Source organism: Oncorhynchus mykiss, chromosome Y (assembly GCF_013265735.2).
Source record: "Oncorhynchus mykiss isolate Arlee chromosome Y, USDA_OmykA_1.1, whole genome shotgun sequence".
Classification (NCBI taxonomy): Eukaryota; Metazoa; Chordata; class Actinopteri; order Salmoniformes; family Salmonidae; genus Oncorhynchus; species Oncorhynchus mykiss.
Window position 1 is genome coordinate 37,841,007 of NC_048593.1, and position 23,379 is coordinate 37,864,385.

Genomic DNA, 23,379 nt, shown 5'->3' on the forward strand with positions numbered 1-23,379 from the left:
ATACACATAGCTAGCAGATGTTAATGCGAGTGTAGCGAAATGCTTGTGCTTCTAGTGAGGCTGTCTCGTTGTTGTCAGTGATCAGGCCTACCACTGTTGTGTCGTCTGCAAACTTAATGTTGTTGGAGTCGTGCGTGGCCATGCAGTCATGGGTAAACAGTAAACAATGTTTTTTTTGAGTGGGTACCCCTATCATTTATTGCACCACACAGAATGTCCTGTATGTTTTGTAACATTAAAAGGTGGTCCATTCTACTTTCTATAGTTTACACCCACAGGAGCGTCACTGCTCATTTTGTGGTCGTTAAAGAGTGTCCCATCAGCTTAAATGTAGTACGTTTTTTAGACTGGACATAAATATTACAGCAGACATAATTGCCTGTGTGTTATGTCGCATTCTACTCGGGAGCACGTCTCGTGTACAAATCCATCGAGTTTACACCCAGTGGAGCGTCATTGCTCATTTTATGAACAGTGCAATATGCCTGTCCAATATGAAAAAAATATTGCATTTATGATGATGGGCCACTCTTTAAGGCCTTCAAAAAGAGCAGTAAACTCTGTGAATTTGGAAACTAAAGGTGCTCCTGAGTAAAAATGGACCCCCTTTTACCGGGTGACACAATGTGGAGAAAATTGTGCATGTCCAATATGAACAACATATGAACACCGTGTAATACAAATGGGCTAAATAACAATAGGATTTAAATGTATTTTCTAAAGTTGATTATTATAGTTATAATATTAATATAGTTATTACCTCTTAATAGTAGCATAAATAATGTTTTGTTATTTGTATTACTGTTGCTACCATAATAACTATCTAGTAATCATTACCTTTAATAATATTATTTGTGCAATTAAGGCTATTATTTATTATTATTTTTGTAATATTGTTAAACAAAGTTCTCTAACATTTCCTAATAAAATGGAAGGAATTTCAACAATTAGTATTGTTTTTTACCGTCTTCATTGCGATACTTTTATTTTGAAGTCACGGGCTTTTGCTATGTCTTACCAGTGAATATCGAAGAGGTGAAGCGAGAGCTTTTTCTACGCCCAAAATCCATCCACGAAAATAAGCCGCCGGAGTGAGGAATTTTAGTATGGAAGGCAGTCCAGTGTCGAATTTGGTCAACAACATTTTTTATTCCCAATTTGCTACGTGAGGCTTGTTTTATTCGAATAGAAGTTTCGGAATGGTTAGGTTGTTCTGAATGCACTGATGTAAGTGGACGCACTTGGCATTTCTGTAACTTTGAAACAAGTTGTGGCTGTCATAGAGATAGAGGACTCATCGTGGATATAATTTTAAAGTAGTCATCTGGGCTTCCTATGAGTTGGGAGCAATCAGCCAACGATTTAGAAAATTGACTGCTTTAAAATGGAAATAGCCTCAATGGTACGTCCCATGCTGTCACAGACGCTTTAATGACACAGATAGATCTGGCTTTTCAGAGGTGTATCACCTGGCCAATGCAACGATGATTCCTGTGTTAGCTCGGAACTATGCTATGCCTAGGAACCATCAACTTAGCTTCTGTTTCCAACGACCACTATTTTCAGACGGACCTGTACTACCGGATGAAACAAGTTTTCACTTGACAAGGAAACTAACTCCAAAAATAAATTCAGTCTACAAATCAAAGTGCCATAGTGTGGAGCTAACTTAATTGGTAAAAGTACCAATATTTGTAAGATAATAATGCCTAACCAGTCAGTTTAATTAACTAGCTGTCGTTAACTTCCTGCAAACATGGCGACTGTAACTCGGGCAGCACCGCTCCGGATCCTGTGCATACACGGTTACCGACAGAACAGCGGCTCGTTTCGCGAGAAGACTGGGGCCCTACGGAAGCTCCTGAAGAAGTATGTGGAGCTGGTTTACATGAGTGCGCCTCACCGGGTACCGCAAACAGGCGACGGTGGGTCACATTCTGATCCCCAATGTCAACATGACATAACAGTTAACAGTTGGGTGGGGTATTTACAGATGGGCTGTGTACAGGTGCAGTGATCTGTAAGCTGCTCTGACAGCTGATGCTTAAAGTTAGTGAGGAAGATATGTCTCCAGCTTCAGTGATTCAGTAATGGTTAAGACCTGGGGAGTTTTTCAGGATAAAAAAAGAAACGGAATGGAGCTAAGCACAGGCAAAATCCTAGAGAAAAACCTGGTTCAGTCTGCTTTTCACCAGACACTGGGAGATGAATTCACCTTTCAGCAGGACAATAACCTAAAACACAAGGCCAAATCTACACTGGAGTTGCTTAACAAGAAGACAGTGAATGTTCCTGAGTGGCCGAGTTACAGTTTTGACTTAAATCTGCTGGAAAATCTTTGGCGAGTCCTGCAAATGGTTGTCTTGATCAATAACCAATTTGACAGAACTTTAGCTAGCTAACTATATAGCCACTGAAACAGATTATGTTGTGTTATTTGACATGTCAAATAGTGTTATTTGACACGCAAAGACCCTAACCACGATCCATAGAAATCCAGGTTGAGAATGAAATGACTGAACAAATGAACACCGAAACAGCACTGCAATAAATAGGTTTTGATGATGTTTTACTGGTAGTGGGGACATGCGTAAATGCCAACAAAATAACTTTTTGGTGTGTGTGTAACCTTTATTTAACTAGGCAAGTCGGTTAAGAGGAAATTCTTATTTACAATGGCGGCCCAGACGACACTGGGCCAATTGTGCGCTGCCCTATGGGACTCCCAATCATCGAACCAGGGACTGTAGTGGCAGGGAAAATATTGGATATCTGTGCATTACTAGTTACTATTGTGGCTTAACTACAATGTTGTTGATCCATCCTCAGTTTTCTCCTACCATAGTCATTACACTCTGTAACTGTTTTACAGTCACCATTGGCCTCATGGTGAAATCCCTGAGCGGTTTCCTTCCTCTCTGGCATCTGAGTTAGGAAGGACGCCTGTATCGTTGTAGTGACTGGGTGTATTGATACACCAACCAAAGTGTAATCTTCTACACTGCTGCTATTCTCTTATCTATGCGTAATCACTTTAATAGCTCTACCTACATGTACATATTACCTCAGTACATTGTTATTTACTGCTGCTCTTTAACTATTTGTTATTCTTATCTCTTACTTTTTTGGGGGGTATTTTCTTAACTGCATTGCTGGTTAAGGGCTTGTAAGTAAGCATTTCAATGTAAGGTTGTATTCGGCGCATGTGACAAATAACAATTAATTTGAATGAATAACTTCACCATTATCAATGGGATTTTCAATATCTTTTTTTATTTATTTTTTACCCGTCTACCAATAGGTGCCCTTCTTTGCGTGGTCTTTGTGGTTGAATCTGAGTTTGAAATGTACTGCTCGACTGAGGGACCTTACAGATAATCTTGATAATGTTTACATTTGAGTCATTTAGCGACTTGCAGTAGTGAGTGCATACCTTTTTGTACAGGTCCCCCGTGGGAATCGAACCCACAACCCTGGCGTTGCAATCGCCAACTGAGTCGCATGTGATAAGAGATGAGGTAGTCATTCAATCATGTTCAACACTATTATTGCACGTGTCCAACATATGTGACATTTTTACTCCTGAACTTATTGACTCAATATGTTTCCACTTTAACATTATGGGGTATTGTGTAGGCCAGTGACAATAAATAAATAAAACACTTAAATCAATTTTAAATTCAATCTGTTACACAACAACATTTAGTCAAGGGGTATGAATAGTTTCTGAAAGCACACTGAGTAAACCAAACATTAGGAACACCTTCCTAATATTGAGTTGCACCCCCCCATTTGCCCTCAGAACAGCCTCAATTAATCAGGGGGACGGACTCTACAAGGAGTGGAAAGCATTCTACGGGGATGCTGGCCCATGTGGACTCCAATGCTTCCCAAAGTTGTGTCAAGTTGCCTTGATGTCCTTAGGGTGGTGGACCATTCTTGATACACACGGGAAACTGTTGAGCGTGAAAAACCCAGCATCTATTGTCTTGCCCATTCACCCTCTGAACAGCACACACACACTGTCTCAATTCTTCTTTAACCCGTCTCCTCCCCTTCATCTAAACTGATTTGAAGTGTATTTAACAAGTGACATCAATAAGGAATCATAGCTTTCACCTGGATTCACTGGTCAATCTATGTCATGGAAAGAGCTGGTGTTCTTAATGTTTGGATACTCCGTGAACATTCTGCCTGAACAGTGCTGTGAGGATAGGGATTGTTGCGTTACCAACCTTTGCTTTTTGACTGGTACCTATCAGGGTGATCACATACAGATTTCAACTAAATGCAATATCAACTTAGTTTAATACTCTCTTTCTCGCCCTTCTACCTCTCTCTTTTTTCTCTCTCTCTTCTCTCTGACTCCAGCAGCCCAAGGGAAGGAGAATGAAGTGGGCCCTGGAGGTGACGAGGCCCCCAGGGGATGGTGGTTCTCTGACACCCAGGCTCGGAGCTTTGACGCCGGGCAGCAGTGTCAGGCGAGCCTGGGGCTTGAGGAGAGTGTGGAGGCTGTGAGGACAGCAGTGAAGGACCTGGGCCCGTTTGACGGTGTGCTGGGGTTCAGCCAGGGCGCTGCTCTAGTTGCCATGCTCTGTTCTATACAGGAGCAGAATCTAGAACCACAATTCCAGTTCCGCTTCGCTATCCTGGTGGCCGGGTTCCGGAGTGCTTGTTTAGAACACCAGGGGTTCTACGGCAGCCCTGCTCCTCTCGCCATCCCGTCCCTGCACGTCTTCGGACAGGAAGACCAGGTCATTTCTGATAGGATGAGCCGGGAGCTCCTTCCCCTGTTCCAGGAGCCTCAGGTGCTGACTCATCCTGGTGGCCATTTTGTGCCAGCGGCCTCGGCACACAGACAGACCTATCAGGAGTTTCTCAAGAGGTTTCAGTAGGGGAAGGAGAAGCATGGAAACTATTCCATCCTAGAAGTTTCAGAGGAGGTAAATGTCTGAAAATGGAGAGCATAACTTCATGTGAATGTTGCTCATCCAAAGACGGCAAGTAACGAAAATGTTGATTTAAGTTAACACAGTTATCTTGTGTATCCAGAAATTGTAAAAATATTTTATTGGAAAGTGTCTTTAATTTTCATACAATGTTAGTAAGGCTACCACAGTAACAAAATGACTCCATAACAATTCTATTGTCATTCTCAGGGGGGGTATAACATTTTTGTTGAAAAATAAATTCCAATAACCATTGACATTTATTTTGCCTGATTGTGTTGCATTCTATGACAAGATTCTTGATAATTGTATCCGCTCACCAACACCAACCCTGCCATCACTTACCAAAATGTAAATCTAAGTGTTATGTAATGCATGGCATGAAGTCCTGTGGTTCATTTCAAACTAAAGTGTACTATACCTGTTGCATTGTGACAAATAACATTTGATTCATCGACGTCTCACAGTAAAGACTGATGCCAGTTGATGTTATAACTGTCTTGTGGGTTGACAGAAATACTTTCCCTAAAACCTTCTCAAGTAAATGTTAACTGCAAAGTTGTCTTGCAAACTTTGCTATGAAATGAGCAGCAGCAGTACAGAACCATCACTAGACCTGCACATTAGATGGAAAATTCCTCACTTGCTAGATGCACAATTAAAGGGGAATTAGTCCAAAATCTAAAAGTGTTATTTTTCTTCCATGGTCTTCTGATGTGATTTAAGCATTGACATTGACTCAGGACATCCAATTGTGCTGTTTATCTACAAACAATTGGTATTTGAGAGTGAAAACCCCCCCAAAATCTAAAAACAGAAAAAAGAAAATTGGGGGAAAATATTCAACATAATTTGGGGAAGAAATCACATTTTATAGAGCCCCCACTTAGTTGTTTATTAACCATTATTTTAGCAGGTATAATGACAGAAAACAGTGCACCACTGTCTTGTACACTTTAAGGACCCAGGGAAGCAGAGAAGAATGTGCCTATTTGAAGACGAACAGAGTTCACGGAAGAACCGTATGTAGAAGGACAGTTGCAGTTGTGGTGGGGATCATCATCCTGAGTTCATGGAGTGCCCTGTAAGGGTGAAATTGAGGAGGCAAACGTTAACGCGGTCAATCGAATCTCCTATGCCGAGGCAATTAAAATATTTGAGAAAACAAGTGATGCTAGTGAAGATATGGTGGTGGATACACCACAGCCTGTAGTAAATGTTTGCCGCCAGACAAAAAATACCATGCGTGTTAAAAAGTTGGATTTTGTTGCGTTCATTGCCACAGTTATAAACTGTACAGCACAAATCTCAAAGAGGTCGAAGAAACTGGACATTATTGTGGCTGTGGCAGAAACGTTTTTGAAAATGAAGACCTACAAGGAGTACTGGCGTCGGAAAACCCGCACTCCCAGGTTCAACTGGAGCCTGTGTATGGATCAGATCTGTTTTATTTGTTTTTAACATACATTTTTAGTTGTTTTTGGAAGGTACGTTTTTTTGAGTGAATCATGTTTCTATCCCGCATAGTAGATAGCGGGATGTGTGATCGTCAATATACCGTAGAAGAAAAAGTCTTATTCTGAAGGATTCCAAAAATCCGTGAACCGGAAGTACTTAGTTATTCTTGCATGCGTCACGGCAGTATGAGATAACACTCCTATCGTTTGTTTGCTTATGGCCATAACATTATAGAAGAAGAGTCACAATAACAACACAGCTTACTTGCCTTCACAGCAAAGAAGTTCACTTTATTGTATTACTCAATGCGTTGCAAGTGTAAGCTACATGTGTTATAAACAATACGTCAAGAAACAATAACGAAGCAGCAAGTAAGTGCTTGTTTGAGTTAGCAGCGAAACTCACGTGAAGGTTTGCCAGGACGGTTGTTCTTTTTCCCGAAGGAAGACGTGGGATTTGAGGGGGGAAATGGCCACCACATCTTCTCTTCCAGAGGAGGACCTCACTTGTCCCGTATGCCGAGACATCTTCAGAGACCCAGTCATCCTGTTGTGTAGCCACAGCTTCTGTAAAGACTGTATACATGGCTACTGGAGGGAGAGAGAAGTGAAGGAATGTCCAGTTTGTAGGAAAAGATCAAAACTCAGTGATGCACCCCTCAACCGGGCTTTGAAGAACCTCTGTGAGGCCTACTCAAAGGAGAAAGCATCTGCAGGTGTCCTCTGCAGTCTGCATGGGGAGAAATACAAACTTTTCTGTCGTGACCACGGACAACCTGCTTGCCTGGTGTGCCAGACTTCTGAGTTACACACAAACCACAAGTTCTGCCCCATGGACGAAGCTGCCAAAGAATATAAGGTGAGTGAGAAATAAAAACTGTGTGGCAATAGAATAAATGCCTGTTACATTTAGCTTTTTCCTACAACAAGCAACAATTACTGAACACCACTGCTTAGTGTAGGTGCTGATGCCCTTTAGAGAAAATGTTCTCTCAGTAACCTGATATATTTAAAATGTTACCGTTTCATTCCAGGAGTCTGTGCTGAAGCTCCTACAGAACAAACTGGAGGTCCTTGAGGCAGACAGTCGAAATTGTGTTCAAACGGTAGATACTATCACGGTAAGAGCTGGGAGGCAGATACTATCACGGTAAGAGTGACAAGGTACAAATCTGTCGTTCTGCCCCTGAACAGGCAGTTAACCTACTGTTCCTAGGCCGTTATTGAAAATAAGAATTTGTTCTTAACTGACTTGCCTGGTTAAATAAAGGTCAAATAAAAAAATAACTGAATAACTGACTTTCTGTGCAACGGTCAGACAGGCTTCCTGTGTAGATTAAGACACCGCAGAGCCAGGCCTCCCGAGTGGCATAGCGGTCTAAGGCGTCACTACAGACCCGGGGTCGATCCCAGGCTGTGTCACAACCAATTTATTTCAGCTTTTATTACTTTCATCATATTCCCAGTGGGTCAGAAGTTTACATACACTCAATTAGTATTTGGTAGCATTGCCTTTAAATTGTTTAACTTGGGTCAAATGTTTTGGGTATCCTTCCACAAGTTTCCCACAATTAGTTAGGTGAACTTTGGCCCATTCCTCCTGACAGAGCTGGTGTAACTGAGTCAGGTTTGTAGGCCTCCTTGCTCGCACGCACTTTTTCAGTTCTGCCCACACATTTTCTATGGGATTGATGTTAGGGCTTTGTGATGGCCACTCCAATACCTTGACTTTGTTGTCCTTAAGTCATTTTGCCACAACTTTGGAAGTATGCTTGGGGTCATTGTCCATTTGGAAGACCGACTTGCGACCAAGCTTTAACTTAACTAACTGATGTTTTGAGATGTTGCTTCAATATATCCACCAAATTTTCCTGCTTCATGAAGCCATCTATTTTGTGAAGTGCACCACTCCCTCCTGTAGCAAAGCACCCCCACAACATGATGCTGCCTCCCATGTGCTTCACGGTTGGGATGGTGTTCTTCGGCTTGCAAGCCTCCCACTTTTTCCTCCAAACATAAAGATGGTCATTATGGCCAAACAGTTCTATTTTTGTTTCATCAGACCAGAGGACATTTCTCCAAAAAGTATGATCTTTGTCCCCATGTGCAGTTGCAAACCGTAGTCTGGCTTTTTTTATGGCGGTTTGGAGCTATGGCTTCTTCCTTGTGAGCGGCCTTTCGGGTTATGTCGATATAGGACTCGTTTTACTTTTTTACATTTGTTTTCTGAGGTCTTGGCTGATTTCTTTTGATTTTCCCATGATGTCAAGCGAAGAGGCACTGAGTTTGAAGGTAGGCCTTGAAATACATCCACAGGTACACCGCCAATTGACTCAAATGATGTCAATTAGCCTATCAGAAACTTTTAATGACATGATTTTCTGGAGTTTTCCAAGCTGTTTAAAGGCAGTAAACATAGGGTATGTAAACTTCTGACCCACTGGAATTGTGATACAGTGAAAAGATCTGTCTGTAAGCAATTGTTGGAAAAATAACTTGTTATACACAAATTAGATTAAATTGTCCTAACCGACATGCCCAAACTATAGTTTGTTAACAAGAAAATTGTGAAGTGTTTGAAAAACGAGTTTTAATGACTCCAAAATTAGTGAATGAAAACCTCCAACTTCAAGTGTGCGTGTATATATTCCTGTTACCAGTCACTATTCAGCCCTGTTTACATGTATATCCCACCAGTCTACCAGTATGTATACACAACCACTCCAGTTCCCCTGAACATTGAATAAGGTACTGACCTGTATATACTTGCATTCTTGTTTCTTTAACTCGCATATCTAATCATCTTCATTATTATCTATTAGTATTTTATGAATTATCTAAATTATTTATCTCCATATCTGTATTTTTATTATTAGCATCTAAATTATTATCTTTTATCTTTATTTATATTATTAGTATCTAAATTATTGTCTTATCTATTTTATTAGTAGTTTTATATTAGTATCTAAATTATTATTATTATCATCATCACTGCATTGTTGGGAACGAGCTCTCAATGTACGAATTTCATTGTGCTGTATAACACCTGTTGTATCCTGTGCACATGGTGAATAAACTTTAAAACTCATTCAAGCTCTGGATGTTTGTCTTCAGAGCCAGGCCCTGTCCACAGAGAGGAAAATAAGGGAACAGTTTGAGGAGCTTCACCAGTTTCTACGGAATGAAACGGTAGTCAGGATAGCTGCCCTGAAGCAGGACGAAGACAACAAGAGTCAAATGATGATGAGGAAGATTGAGGAGATGAACAGAGAGATATCGTCCCTTTCTGACACCATCCAAACCCTAGAGGAAGAGCTAGGGGCTGAAAACATTTCTTTGCTACAGGTAACAAACAAAAAAGAAATATCTCCCTCTGTTTTAAGTAGAGATGAAACGTCTACATCTTGATAATGTCATGTCTAATCTGACACTTTGTTCTCCTGCAGGACTACGAGGTCATCAAGAAAAGGTAAGGGATCTTCCTCTTGTTTCTATCCTCTCTGTGGTTCTGAACCCAACCCTACAGCAGCACTGACTACCTCTAACCTGTACCCCCGCTCACTGATTCAGTACCGGTACCCCATGTACATAGCCTCGTTATTGTTACTTTTAGTTTTTTACTTTAGTTTATTTGGTAAATATTTTCTTAACTCTTATTGAACACCACTGTTGGTTAAGGGCTTGTATTCAGCATTTCATGGTAAAGTCTTCACCTGTTGTATTCGGTGCACTTGACAAATAAAGTTTGATTTGATTTCATGTTCTCTCCCCTCTGTGGTTCTGAACCCAACCCTACAGCAGCACTGACTCCTTAATGTTCTCCCAGAGTTCAGTGCATATTGCCAGATCCAGAGAGGGTTTCAGGGGCGCTGATTGATGTGGCCAGACACCTTGGCAACCTGCAGTTCAGAGTCTGGGAGAACATGCAGGAAATTGTTGAGTACAGTGAGTACCATTTTATGATGATAATAATACATACATAGGACTTATATAGAGCTTTTCAAGGACCCAAAGACGCTTTACAATTGTATAGAATAACATATACAAGGTAAAACAACAAATAAACAATCACACTTATTTCAATATGTGTAAATCACGGGACTCAACATTGAAGGGGAAAAAAAGTCATCTGTTTTGTATAAACATGACCTGCTCCTACTACTACGAGTTCCCACTTTAAAATAATCTGTATTCTCTCCTCTCAGCTCCTGTGATTCTGGATCCCAACACTGCTCACCCAGATCTCATCCTGTCTGGTAACCTGACCAGCTTCACATGCAGACTCAGTGATGACCAACAGCAGCTTCCTGACAACCCAGAGAGGTTTAAACACCGCTATGCTGTCCTGGGCTCCGAGGGCTTCAGCTCGGGAACACACAGTTGGGACGTAGAGGTTGGGGACAGCAAAGAGTGGGCAGTAGGTGTAGCCATAGAGTCTTGCGATAGGAAGGAGACGTCTCGGTGGCATATTAGTGGAGTCTGGTATGTACTCTCAAGAGAAGGGAGTGACTATATTGACCAAGTGTCACCGAATGCATGTTACTGTCTTGAACCCTTTAAAGTGAAACCCCAGAGGATCCGAGTGCAGCTGGACTGGGACAAAGAAACACTGTCACTTTCTGATCCTGTCAATAACCAACGCATTGGGTGTTTCTTCAAAAACACTCAAATATTTTCACTGAGTTTCACTGAGAGAATTTTTCCGTTCCTCAGTGGGGACTATGTCAGGGTTATGCCAGTGAAGGCCTCTGTAACAGTATAGCACAGTGAGAGCTGATAATTACACAAGTCGGGGTTCCTGTGAAAATAAAACTACAGGCTAAAAGGCAATGGACACAAACGATTGCTGTGGGAACATTGTTGACCAATTTCAAAATGCATTAATTGAAACGAATCAGTTTGTTAATTTTAATGTGTCTTAATATCAGTAAACCCTTGTCTGATAGACATGAGAACTGCAGGTTTAGTTCTGTTTGCTGTTTTTCAGTGATTGTGCCTGCTGCTGAATCTCATTCAACATCGACTTAATGGGACAGATTTGGAATATATCGGGGGGGGGGGGGGTTCCATTTTGAATGCCAGGTGTATTGAACACAGATATCCTCGTTGGCCTTTTGAACAGTTTGTCTAGGGAAATGTTACTGTTGTTCAGTTAATCTTCTAGTGAAGTATCCGCTAACCAAGTATGATACAGCAATCTGTCAGTCAATGACATGCATTAATTAGTTGATGCAACACTACCTTTGACTCAGCCTGGCTGTGACTGAGATCCCACTCCCCCTCTCTCTCCCACTTCCTCTCCAAAGATCTGACTCCCTCTCACTTCCTGAATTCATCCTTCTGTTTTTTTAATTTACTGTTTCGTTATTTAGCCTTTTTAAGCGCTTTGAGGTTTCTTCTCTATCAGTAATGGTCTTCCTGTCTGTGAAGTGTGCTTCTCCATTCTAGTGTAATTATATGTAATGTAAGTTGAGTAATTGCTGCTGTGTTTAATACCATGGTCATGTTTTACAGCCTCTCTCATGTATTAAGTCAGTTTTCATTTTATACATCAAATTACATTTAAATCTGTGTGTCTGACATTACATTTCAGTCATCCTCATCCAGAGAAACTTACAGTAGTGAATTAATCATTATTCAAACTTTTTTTTTTGTGCTGGTCCTCTGGGAATCGAAACCCCCCAACCCTGGCGTGACAAGTGCCCTGCTTTACCAACGGAGCCAAATGGGACTTCCAGATTTAAATCTAACGGTTTGTTGTGCTCAATGGGTCGGTGTCCCGGGCACAGATTAACCCTAGTCCTGGACTAAAACGCTCTTTCAGTGAAGAATCTCCATGGAGAATGACTTTTAGTCCTGGTCTAGGTTTAACCTGTGTCTGGGAAACCAGCCCTTTAGAACGGTATAACGGCAGCAGTAGTGGAGGACTGAGATCAGTTCACACAGACAGGCAGCAATAGTAGAGGACTGAGTTCAGTTCACACAGACAGGCAGCAATAGTAGAGGACTGAGTTCAGTTCATACAGACATGCAGCAATGGTAGAGGACTGAGTTCAGTTCACACACAGGCAGCAGTAGTAGAGGACTGAGTTCAGTTCACACAGACAGGCAGCAGTAGTGGAGGACTGAGTTCAGTTCACACAGACAGGCAGCAATAGTAGAGGACTGAGTTCAGTTCACACAGACAGGCAGCAGTAGTAGAGGACTGAGTTCAGTTCATACAGACATGCAGCAATGGTAGAGGACTGAGTTCAGTTCACACACAGGCAGCAGTAGTAGAGGACTGAGTTCAGTTCACACAGACAGGCAGCAGGGGGAGTCATTGTCTGTTCTGTGTTACAGATCTAGGATTCTGCTTGGATGTCGTCTGTCATAGCCAGACCCTGGGCAAATATAATAAACATATAGTTCTGATGTTACCCCATGGTTTATGATAGGAGTGTGTTTTATGGATATGTATGAGTGAGTAGCCGTGATACCCAGGACCTGTCCAGACAACTCCTAGCCTGAGAGTGATTGATGGGTGGTGACATGGTGAGGGCACCACCTAACCCTCTGATAGGCTTGCTGCTAATCACATGGACAAGGGGGCCCTGATCAGTAATCCTAGATCAGCAATGCTACTCTGAGACACTGTGAATACGGGTTTAGATCTTCCCTAAATTGTAGGTGTGTGTGTGAGTAGGTGGCGGGTGGGGAGAGGAGTGTACTGAAGGTGTTTGTGGTGGCCCGGCCAGTCATTTGTGGGGCGTCTCTGTAGCCTCAGTCCTTTAGCTCTTAATCTGAAACGCATCCTGCTCTCTACCTCTTCACTGTCTCTCTGTTGAAGGATGTCGTTCTCTGACCACTCCTCCTTTCCTGAGCTCATGCCTTCAACAGACAGAATAGCAACACCAGCAGAGCTACAGCTCCCCTCATTCTGAAATGACAACTCTTCAGAAAATATATAGTCTACGATGCTCAGATTACAAATGGTTAACTAGGGAGCTAGGATATCAGTTTAGCAATTTACAGGAACATTTCATTAATAGGTCAATAAACATATTTTTTGTCACTTATAATTTAAAATATAAAGTATAAGTGGAAAAATATCACCATCTGGGAATTAATAGATTAATTAATAGCTATTAACAGACAACATAGTATACAATTAAGTGTGAATGGTGAACTCCTACTTTGAAGGGACAGGAAGTGTTGGTTGTGCATTTGGCCAATGACAGGTGTGACGACCCTCCCACTCTGTCTGCCGTATTCTCTCTTTGTTCTTGTTTCCTTATTAGGATGCTGGTGGAGTTGGGAGGGTTGTCAGCTACATGGGAAACACCTGGGCCTGCTGTGTCCCAGGATAAATACACCACTTCCCCATTCATGGAGGAGACTCTCTCCATGCAGACACCTTTATAGATGTTGTGGTTCTTGGTGGCTTTTTGGTTGTTTGCTTTAGCCCCTTTCAACACCCTGCATTATCACATTCATGCAAAACACTCACTATTGATTACACGCACTATTGTATTTAAGTTGCTTTATTTAATAAATATATATTTTGTTACTTCTTATCTCCACGTTGTCTCCCTTTTGTTACGGGCTTTGAGCCAGCTCGTGACACAGGCATTCCACATTTAATCCCACCTACTTCTGAAAATCGAAATATGAAGTTGTTTTTTGGATTAACTTGCAATAACGAGAACTATGACGCAAGCTTTTTTTTCAGTTTTTGCAATATATATATATATATATATTTTAAAGTTTATTTTGGAAAACAATTGGCCAAAATGTTTACAGCCCTTGTGGAACCCGTTCGAAACATCCACAGTTATGGAGAAAGTTATGGCTAAAGTAAAATCTGTGAAAATCACGAGAAGTGCAATAGTTCTGATTTCTTGTGTTTGCGGATCAGAAAAAATGTGTGTTGGATATCAAGTTGAGTTGAGTTGAATGATATAATGTATCATGCTTTGAGCTACAGAGCAGGGCCCCTGTCAAGTGAGATTTCTGGAGTCTCTGAGGATGTTGACATTGCTCTATTAAAGGAAATTTGAGGAGTGGTCGATGCACGAAGGATGAATCATTTGGTAAATGTCAGGAAGGAGAAGAGTTTGTCTGTCGGTAGACCGATCGAATAGCTTTGAAGGTCCAGTGGTAGTGAAGACCAGTAGTCCTACAATGTAGCCTCCACCACAGCCTGAGTATCAACAGCAGGACAGAAATTCTGCATGTGAAGAAAGTGTATCCTTTATAGCAATGGTGATAAATGGAACTGGACAAATTGAAAGGAAGTCAAGAAAGATCTTTCTGGGATTAAAATACTTTACATCTGAAGAGCTTCATGGAGTACTGTCTCGTGCGGTCCCAACCTAGAGTCGATTGGAGCATCAATCGAATTCACATTATTTAACAATCGCCATCAAAGTCTGTCAGTTTAAGATAAAGATATCTGCTTTGGATGCTTCTCAATCGACCCCATCCGCCGATGTCGCACTTCCGCATCTGCGGTGAAAGGTGGCAGAGCTAGAGCGATGTTTGTCAGACCATTGGACATTCCAAAAATCAGTCTTCTTGCAAAAACGTAATTTGTAGAGTCATACCCAAGAAGACTCGAGGCTGTAATTGCTGCCAAAGGTGCTTCAACAAAGTACTGAGTAAAGGGTCTGAATACTTATGTAAATGTCATATTTCTTTATATATATATGTATACATATCTCTAAAGAATAAAGCCCCAGTGCCTGAGCAAGTTATTTGAGGTTTTGAAGGACTGAGGGAGTGGGCATGTATATATATAAAAATGTGTTTTTAGTGTTTGGGGATTCATGTTAAATTCCCCTTCCCTGTAAGGAATTTATTTTTATTTTGAAATATTTGTTTACCTCCGTCCAGTTGGTGGCGATAGTACACCTTTTGTCGCCATAAAACCGAAAGAGGAAGTTGTTTGCGGAAGTAAGACACACTTGGGTGCGGGCAAAGATTTTTAGAAGGTTAGATTTGAAATCAATAGCACAAAATACGTGTCTCCTGAATCATTTAAGTTATTATACTTAAAAAGAAAGTTTGATAGCATTTCAGGACTGAAAAACAGTACGTCCAAAGTGTAGCTGAAGAGAACACGCTGTATTTTTAGAAAGTGAAAGTACTGCGTCTAACCTCAGTCTATTATAGAGAAGAGATCGTGACTGGATGAGAAAATGGGTGGTGAAGAATCTCGTTCAAACCCACCTCAAGTCTTTTGTAATTACCCACATCCACAGACTAAAGCAAACTGTACTCTGTGCCGTTGTAACTTCAAGGAGGCTGTCAAACTGACCTGTGGTCACTGCTTCTGTAAAGCCTGTCTAAAGGAATACTGGAGAAAAAAATGGAAATCGGGAATGTCCAGTCTGCAAGAGAAAATCTTCTATGGATGATCCTCCACGCATGTAGTCTGTGAAGTGTTCTACGGCAGTCTAGTGAATGAGTCATCGCTGCATTGTTTGCACCGTTGTACTGCGATGACTACATCAGGAAATATATGATCCTTTCAACGCCTTTCTGAAGAAATATAGACTTTACCGTGTCCCAAATGGCACCCTATATAGTGCACTAATCAAATCAAATGTATTTATATAGCCCTTCGTACATCAGCTGATATCTCAAAGTGCTGTACAGAAACCCAGCCTAAAACCCCAAACAGCAAGCAATGTAGGTGTTGAAGCACGGTGGCTAGGAAAAACTCCCTAGAAAGGCCAAAACCTAGGAAGAAACCTAGAGAGGAACCAGGCTATGTGGGGTGGCCAGTCCTCTTCTGGCTGTGCCGGGTGGAGATTATAACAGAACATGGCCAAGATGTTCAAATGTTCATAAATGACCAGCATGGTCGAATAATAATAAGGCAGAACAGTTGAAACTGGAACAGCAGCACGGCCAGGTGGACTGGGGACAGCAAGGAGTCATCATGTCAGGTAGTCCTGGGGCATGGTCCTAGGGCTCAGGTCCTCCGAGAGAGAGAAAGAAAGAGAGAAAGAGAGAATTAGCGAGAGCACACTTAAATTCACACAGGACACCGAATAGGACAGGAGAAGTACTCCAGATATAACAAACTGACCCTAGCCCCCCGACACAAACTACTGCAGCATAAATACTGGAGGCTGAGACAGGAGGGGTCACTAATGTTGACCAGGACCATATTACATCTACTACCTGGCTGTAACAGAGATCCTACTCCTTCCCAAGTAAAGAACTGACCAGGACCATATTACATCTACTACCTGGCTGTAACAGAGATCCTACTCCTTCCCAAGTAAAGAACTGATCAGGACCATATTACATCCACTACCTGGCTGTAACAGAGATCCTACTCCTTCCCAAGTAAAGAACTGACCAGGACCATATTACATCTACTACCTGGCTGTAACAGAGATCCTACTCCTTCCCAAGTAAAGAACTGATCAGGACCATATTACATCTACTACCTGGCTGTAACAGAGATCCTACTCCTTCCCAAGTAAAGAACTGATCAGGACCATATTACATCTACTACCTGGCTGTAACAGAGATCCTACTCCTTCCCAAGTAAAGAACTGACCAGGACCATATTACATCTACTACCTGGCTGTAACAGAGATCCTACTCCTTCCCAAGTAAAGAACTGACCAGGACCATATTACATCTACTACCTGGCTGTAACACAATATCCCACTGCCTCCCAAGCAAAGAACTGCTTTGATTCTGATTTCCATATCTCATCTTAATGTTTTTTATTTCCATTTTCCGTTTCATTAACGTCTTGGTTTTCACCAACCAGCGTGCCCAAATGGGCATTTGGACTCTGACCCTTCCACCCCAGGTCAGAGTGTCCTATTGGTCAGAAGAAGAAGACGCAAGTTTTGGCTGGTGACCAAATTGATTGTGTTTACTAGGAAGATTGTGCATGCATCTAAGAGTGTGAGTTGTGGGGTCTACAGTTGGGGTGTTTGTGCTGCTAAACGATGCTTAGTTACTAATAGTACTTGTTGCTACTTTCCTACAAGTGTAACTGTATTGTTGATGGTACTGTTATCTTGCAGGTTTGTGTATATTTTAGATTGTGCATGTTGTTAATATTGTCTTGTGTCAGCATTACCTTAATTAATTGCATGAGTATTTATTTGCACAGTAGATATTATTTGGAGACGGTTATTTGTATAGCCTCTACTGTTATGACATGGTGCGGTCTAGAACCTGCTAGAAGTCTTGGAGATGGTCCTCTGAGCTCTAGCATGCACAGTAAGATGTACTCCTGGGTGGCACCAGACACAGATCAGATAACCACCAGGCTGGAGAGAGGATCATACAGCTAGCCTGTCAAAGTAATTAGTCAGTCTGTCTCTCTCTCTCTCCATCACTGGAGGCTGCTGAGGGGAGGACTGCTCATAACAATCTCTGGAACGGAGCGTATGGAATGGCATTAAACCATGTGTTTGTATTGGATACCATTCCACTGATTCCGCTCCAATCATTACCACCAGGCCGTTCTCCCCAATCTCCTGTGATATACATATGTTGATGTGTATATGCTGCTATGTGAATGTCCTTTTCATTCCTGTTATATATATTTCTATTGCATGTACAAGTATATTAATACTGTCATGTGTATATGTTTAATACCTTTAGAACCTCAAGTCCATCCTAGGGAACACAAAGATCACTTCCTCTATGTGTGTGGTAATGTGTGAATTAAACCAGAGGACAAAACTCTGGATGTGAACACGTCTGCCTGGTTCTTGCCTGACCGCCTGTAGTGGGTCAGACTAAAGTAGAGTCGGTATAAGTCCGTAGCGGGTGAGGACTCAGAAGCCAACCGCTCAGACGGTTGCTGTATCTGTCTGTAAAGTGTGCTATGGCATTCTAGTGTAATTCGGTGTTGCTGCGTTGTTTAAAACAGTGAAGGGCAACTTTGATGGGGGTGGGGGACACAAAACATTCACTCATCATGCAGACCCAAGCAACTGTGGCCCCACATGACTAATTTCCTGCATCTCTACACATTTTAGAGAGAAATGTTTGCAGTTTTTAATATTATATCTGAGTGATTGACTAACAAAAATCACTTGGGACCCCAGGGCTGTTAATTTGACCATGTTAACAAGTTTAGATAGTTTAGGGTCCAGCTAAGATAGCAATATAACAAAATATATATATGCTGACATGGGCTAATTGACTGACTATCCGTTACTGACATAAAGAGGAGAAACTGCTGATGCACAACCACATTTTGAAATTGCACTTTGTGTATTCTACTATTCTAACTCACAACAGTAACTTGAGACCCCTACTGACTTCCTAAAAATCAAAAACATTTAGTTGAAATCAAAAGGAGGCCCGCGGTCCACCAGTTGTCCATCCCCGGTTTAAAACCTTGGCCGTGTTTTACATCAGTTTACATTTTATACATTAAAATGATGATACTTCTTTTACATCTGTGGTCGTGGCGTCTGACATTTAAATGATTCCGGGTTTTATTCTCAATGGGTCGGTTTCCCAGACACAGAATAAGCCTAGTCCTGGACTAAATAGCTCTTTCAATACAGAATCTCCATGGAGAATGCTTTTTTGACCTGGACTAGGTTTAACCTGTGACTGTGTCTGGGGAAACTGGCCCTAGTCCTAGAGTGGTATAACGATAACAGTGGTTGAGGACAGTCCAGGAGAGCAAGCAGTTCACACAGACCGACAGTAGGGGGAGACGTTGTCCTGCTGTACTCAGACTGAACCCCACAAATCTTTAAAGGGAAATAGGTCATCCAAACTCTATATTTGGGTCATATTACAGCAGGGGTGTATTCATTAGTGCACACTGTAGTAAAACATTTTTTGGAACGAAAACAAGTGTTTCTTATTGGACAAGTTTAGATGAATCCCTCCTTGTTTTGGCTGTTTGCTTCGGTTTGGTTCCTAGTGAATACACCGCAGTCTTATGAAGGAACGCAGAACATGTTGATTGTTGACTAAATTCATTCAGTGTAGAGGAAGTAACACAGATCAACAATAGTCTATTTATACAGCAGTAGCCTGTAGCACAAGGAAATATGACATAAAGGGTATTGGTGTTTGTTTCCTTGTTCCTTGTCAATCATTGGCTCATTTGGTGAAATTGGCATTATGACAATATCTTTAATTAAATCATTCAAAAACCTTTATTAATGCAATTGCAGACAGAAGTTGACAACAGGAACATGGCACGCATTTTTCCCGAGTAAGGCTTTTACTGTGTCATCTAAACGCTTAGCAGTAAATGTTCAAGTTGATTTGTAGTGGAATGTCTAACTAGTCTCCTATCTCTTATACTCCCCTGCAGAGTTCTGTCTTCACAGTCACACATTGCTCAGACAGTTTCTTCATAAGAGGCAGAGAGCCTAGAAAAGTACTGTGGGACAATATTAAACCCCATAGTGTATATATATTGGTCACCTGTAGTCTAGGACCCTATAAATGTAAGGAGGGAGGGGTCTTATAACCCCTCCCCTTCTATTAATCCACATAAGCATAATCAGTTATTATAATACAGCAAACATTTGGTACAGCCCCTATCATGACCCCTAGGTGAACCCCTTTCAAGGGCTATGCAGATGTACAGCATGGAGAACACCACCATAGAGGAATAATCATTGGAGCAGTTTAAAGAAGAAACAAAAAGTAGAAGACAAGAAGATGAGACTGATAAACAGAGGCCCTGCCTGCAGCGTGTCCTTGGGGAGGCAGTAGTCGCCCACTCCCAGCATCTGCAAGATTTGGTTCTGGGTTTTGAGATCAGGGAGGCGGGTGTTGTTGTTGTGTTGGTAGGAGACGTGGTTGGTTGGTAGGGGAGGAATTGCATCTTGCGGATTTGCATGCAGGGACTGGGAGTGGTTGGTTGGTAGGGGAGGAATTGCATCTTGTGGATTTGCATGCAGGGACTGGGAGTGGTTGGTTGGGAACACAGTGGATGTAATATTTCCTTAGAGACAAAGCAGCAGCAGGAGAGGGATAGGCAGACAGGTGTTACTGTGCTGTTGTTCCAGTGCTTTTGCATGCAGAGGGGTGTTGGAGCTAAATGGAAACATGTTGTAGAAAGTGACAGGTATAGACAGCTACTGTAGGTGCACATTATACTGTACAGACAACTGGGACCAGGTGATTTTCAGAAACAGCAGTCAAAACTCTACACAATGGTTACAAGTCAATTAAAAAAATACTAATTTAATGTCACTACATGTACATATAAGTGATATGATTTAGTAGATAAGAAGAAATGTTTATTGTTCTGTTGCGCAATGACGTGTAACCAACTTCCTATAGCAACCCAGAAGAACGGCACACGGACACCCACCCTTCAGGTTGACTTGGTTGTTTTGTTATCTGCAGTAAAAGCTATCAAACAGTGATGACAGGCATTGACAGGACATTCACTTGTCTCAGAATCTCACTTTCGGGCTCAATGCACAAGGTCATAGTATAAATGCGTTGTATTTTAGAAAATAACAAAATTACAGTAAAGTATACCCGCAGTAAAAAAATACCAAAAACTGACGACAGGCATTGACAGGATGGTCAGAGCCACACGTTCACTGGTTAGATAGGAGCAACAGTAATGATACTGTGACATCAATCCATAAACACAGCGCTCAAGTACAACCCTTTTTATATAAACCTTTTAAGGTAGTAAGAAAATAAACATTCACTTAATAATTAATTAAAGAAGGCTTGAATTACAAATAAATCACCTGCTAGCAATAGCTAGCGTGACATTAAAGTGCACTGACTGATGGTGCTAGTTAGGGCGTCATTAACATGGCTAGCTAAGCCAGCAAACACTTGATTAACTTGCCGAAGTAGGTTGCCGTTAATGTCTTTAAAGCCTTCACTAATAATTTTGGGATATATGAACCAGTTTTCAAAAGACACTTGTGTTATACGGTTTTTATGTATAGAGAAAGGAGACATGAGCCTGCTCTCAGAATATCAATTCAACAGGCTTTATTGGCATGGAAAACATATGTTTACATTGCCAAAGCAAGTGAAATAGATAAACAAAAGTGGAAAACAATAACAAGTGAATAGTAAACATTACTCTCACAAAAGGTCCAAAAGAATAAGACAGGATGTATATGTAACAGTATAACTTTAGACCGTCCCCTCGCCCATACCCGGGCGCGAACCAGGGACCCTCTGCACACATCAACAACAGTCACTCTCGAAGCATCGTTAGCCATCGCTCCACAAAAACCGCGGCCCTTCCAGAGCAAGGGGAACTACTACTTCAAGGTCTCAGAGCAGGTGACGTCCCGATTGAAACGCTATTTAGCGCGCTAGCCGTTTCACATCCGTTACATATATATACAGGGTTGTAAAGGATGTGCAAATAGTTACAGTAAAACAAGGGAAAATAAATATCGGTTGTCTTTACACTGGTGTTTGTTCTTCACTGGTTGCACATTTGTGGCAACAGGTAACAATTCTTGCTGCTGTGATGGCACACTGTGGTATTTCACCCAGTAGATATGGGAGTTTATCAACATTGGATTTGTTTTCGAATTCTTTGTGGATCTGTGTAATCTGAGGGAAATATATGTCTCTAATATAGTAACATTTGGCAGGAGGTTAGGAAGTGCAGCTCAGTTTCCACCTCATTTTGTGGCCAATGTGCACATAGGGGAGAAGCACTCAGAACCCACTAATTGTTATTTTAAAGTGGCATGAAAAAGAATTGTCAATGTTTGCAATGTAAAAATTATAATAAAAGCAATCAATCAGAGTTAATTCAAGTTGACTCCTCTTTACTCCTGGCTGCCCCTTAAAAAACGTAATTTGAAAACAGTGCCTGATTTTCTTAAAATGTATTCGTATTGTACTGGCCCGAGTAAATGGTTTGCGGAATATTTGAGCCTATATAGACCAACCAGAAGCGCGCCGGTAACTATCACAGAACTAGAATGGGGTTCACTTTCTATGATCTCTCTCGCTCCCGGCTCTGATAGACATGAGCGTGCAACCTTCATCTCTCCAGCGTTGCACGTCATCATGGATTTTCTTATAAAATCATAGCCGCGTGAAGCGTGATGGAGGTGCCGCAGCATCCTTTATTAATGTGAATACATTTGCCAAAGTTATAGAATTGCAGCTGTCTGTTTAGAAATAAATTAAATAATTCCGAATAATACACCTGGAGTAGGCCTATCCTTGTTTTTGTTAATTGCCTAGCTGTGGATTGTCTGTAGCCCAATCACAAGGCATGGCTACAGTCATGAAGGTGCGGCAAATCTGTCAGCGAACAGCATGCAGCCAATCCAGGCCTTTCGCGTGGTTTCAAATACAATCGTGGGAAAACACAGATCCTGTTGAAAAGAGATCACGAGTCTGTCTATAGGATACGAAGCTATCAACTTCCAAATAGACCAATTGAGCGAACAGCGTTGTTTTTAAAGGTTTTTGCATGAGCGCATCGGTCATCGCCGAAAGGCATCATTGGGTGAGTCAGTGAAACTGAAAAGCTTTTTTTTAGGACTATAACTTCCTCCTCATATTGTACAATATGTGTTTCTCCACACACCTAGGCCTGGACTATTGATGGATTCAAGACAAGGTCGTGTTTATTGATCTCAGTTTGTCAGTGTCAAAGTATAGCCTGTCATTTAGATAATTTGTGAGGTATTAAAACTATTCTGCTAAAGTCTCCAGTCATCTAAAAGTATTTAGAATTACATGAAATGCGTTTCTAAAGGGAACATTTTCTTCCAGGACCATAGGCTGAAAGAAATGTCCCACCTGTGTGTGTGCGCGCGCAACTTCTGCAAGCGCCTCTTTCTCTACTCTACTGCTCTATGCCAGTACACAAAAGCAATGATAATGCATGCAATGCTTTATTATAATATATATATTTTATATGCATTCAGGTAGTGTACCTCATAGCCTCCCAGGTCACCCCCTTAACGGCTCACTTTTTGTTCCGGCACCGACCAATTTACAAATGAATCATTGGGAAAATA

The 23,379-nt window shown here is 41.5% G+C and overlaps 3 protein-coding genes and 1 long non-coding RNA gene across 7 annotated transcripts in view; 3 read left to right on the forward strand and 1 right to left on the reverse strand.

Moving 5' to 3' along the window:
* The first annotated feature begins 1,539 nt into the window (after window positions 1-1,539).
* Window positions 1,540-5,212, forward strand: ovca2 (OVCA2 serine hydrolase domain containing). Of its 2 annotated transcripts, none has more exons than XM_021591628.2 (2): window positions 1,540-1,925; window positions 4,375-5,212. In XM_021591628.2, the coding sequence occupies exons 1-2, from the start codon at window positions 1,757-1,759 to the stop codon at window positions 4,893-4,895; spliced, it is 690 nt and encodes a 229-aa protein (XP_021447303.2). In that variant the 5' UTR covers window positions 1,540-1,756; the 3' UTR covers window positions 4,896-5,212. The 2 variants fall into 2 exon arrangements, with proteins under 2 accessions (XP_021447303.2, XP_021447302.2); XM_021591627.2 differs by having other exon boundaries at window positions 1,545-1,925; window positions 4,372-5,212.
* Window positions 5,041-6,946, reverse strand: LOC118945300. Its single transcript, XR_005040413.1, has 2 exons — window positions 6,813-6,946; window positions 5,041-6,031 (listed from the first exon to the last, which is right to left on the reverse strand). It is a non-coding gene; the product is annotated as an uncharacterized LOC118945300 (long non-coding RNA).
* LOC110510237 (zinc-binding protein A33) lies at window positions 6,005-12,841 on the forward strand. 3 transcript variants are annotated; one of them, XR_005040411.1, is made up of 6 exons: window positions 6,005-7,265; window positions 7,441-7,527; window positions 9,521-9,751; window positions 9,853-9,875; window positions 10,205-10,351; window positions 10,612-10,827. XR_005040411.1 is itself a non-coding variant. In XM_021591626.2 (6 exons), the coding sequence occupies exons 1-6, from the start codon at window positions 6,876-6,878 to the stop codon at window positions 11,166-11,168; spliced, it is 1,407 nt and encodes a 468-aa protein (XP_021447301.2). In that variant the 5' UTR covers window positions 6,005-6,875; the 3' UTR covers window positions 11,169-12,841. The 3 variants fall into 3 exon arrangements, 1 of the variants encoding a protein (XP_021447301.2); XR_005040412.1 differs by having other exon boundaries at window positions 10,208-10,351; XM_021591626.2 differs by having other exon boundaries at window positions 10,233-10,351; window positions 10,612-12,841.
* Window positions 12,842-22,712: 9,871 nt separating this feature from the next.
* Window positions 22,713-23,379, forward strand: part of LOC110510239 (globoside alpha-1,3-N-acetylgalactosaminyltransferase 1) — a 32,396-nt gene continuing 31,729 nt past the window's right edge. The window contains exon 1 of the mRNA XM_036968217.1: window positions 22,713-22,862. The gene's annotated coding sequence lies outside the window, so the exon portion shown is untranslated. The remainder of the gene's footprint in view (window positions 22,863-23,379) is intronic.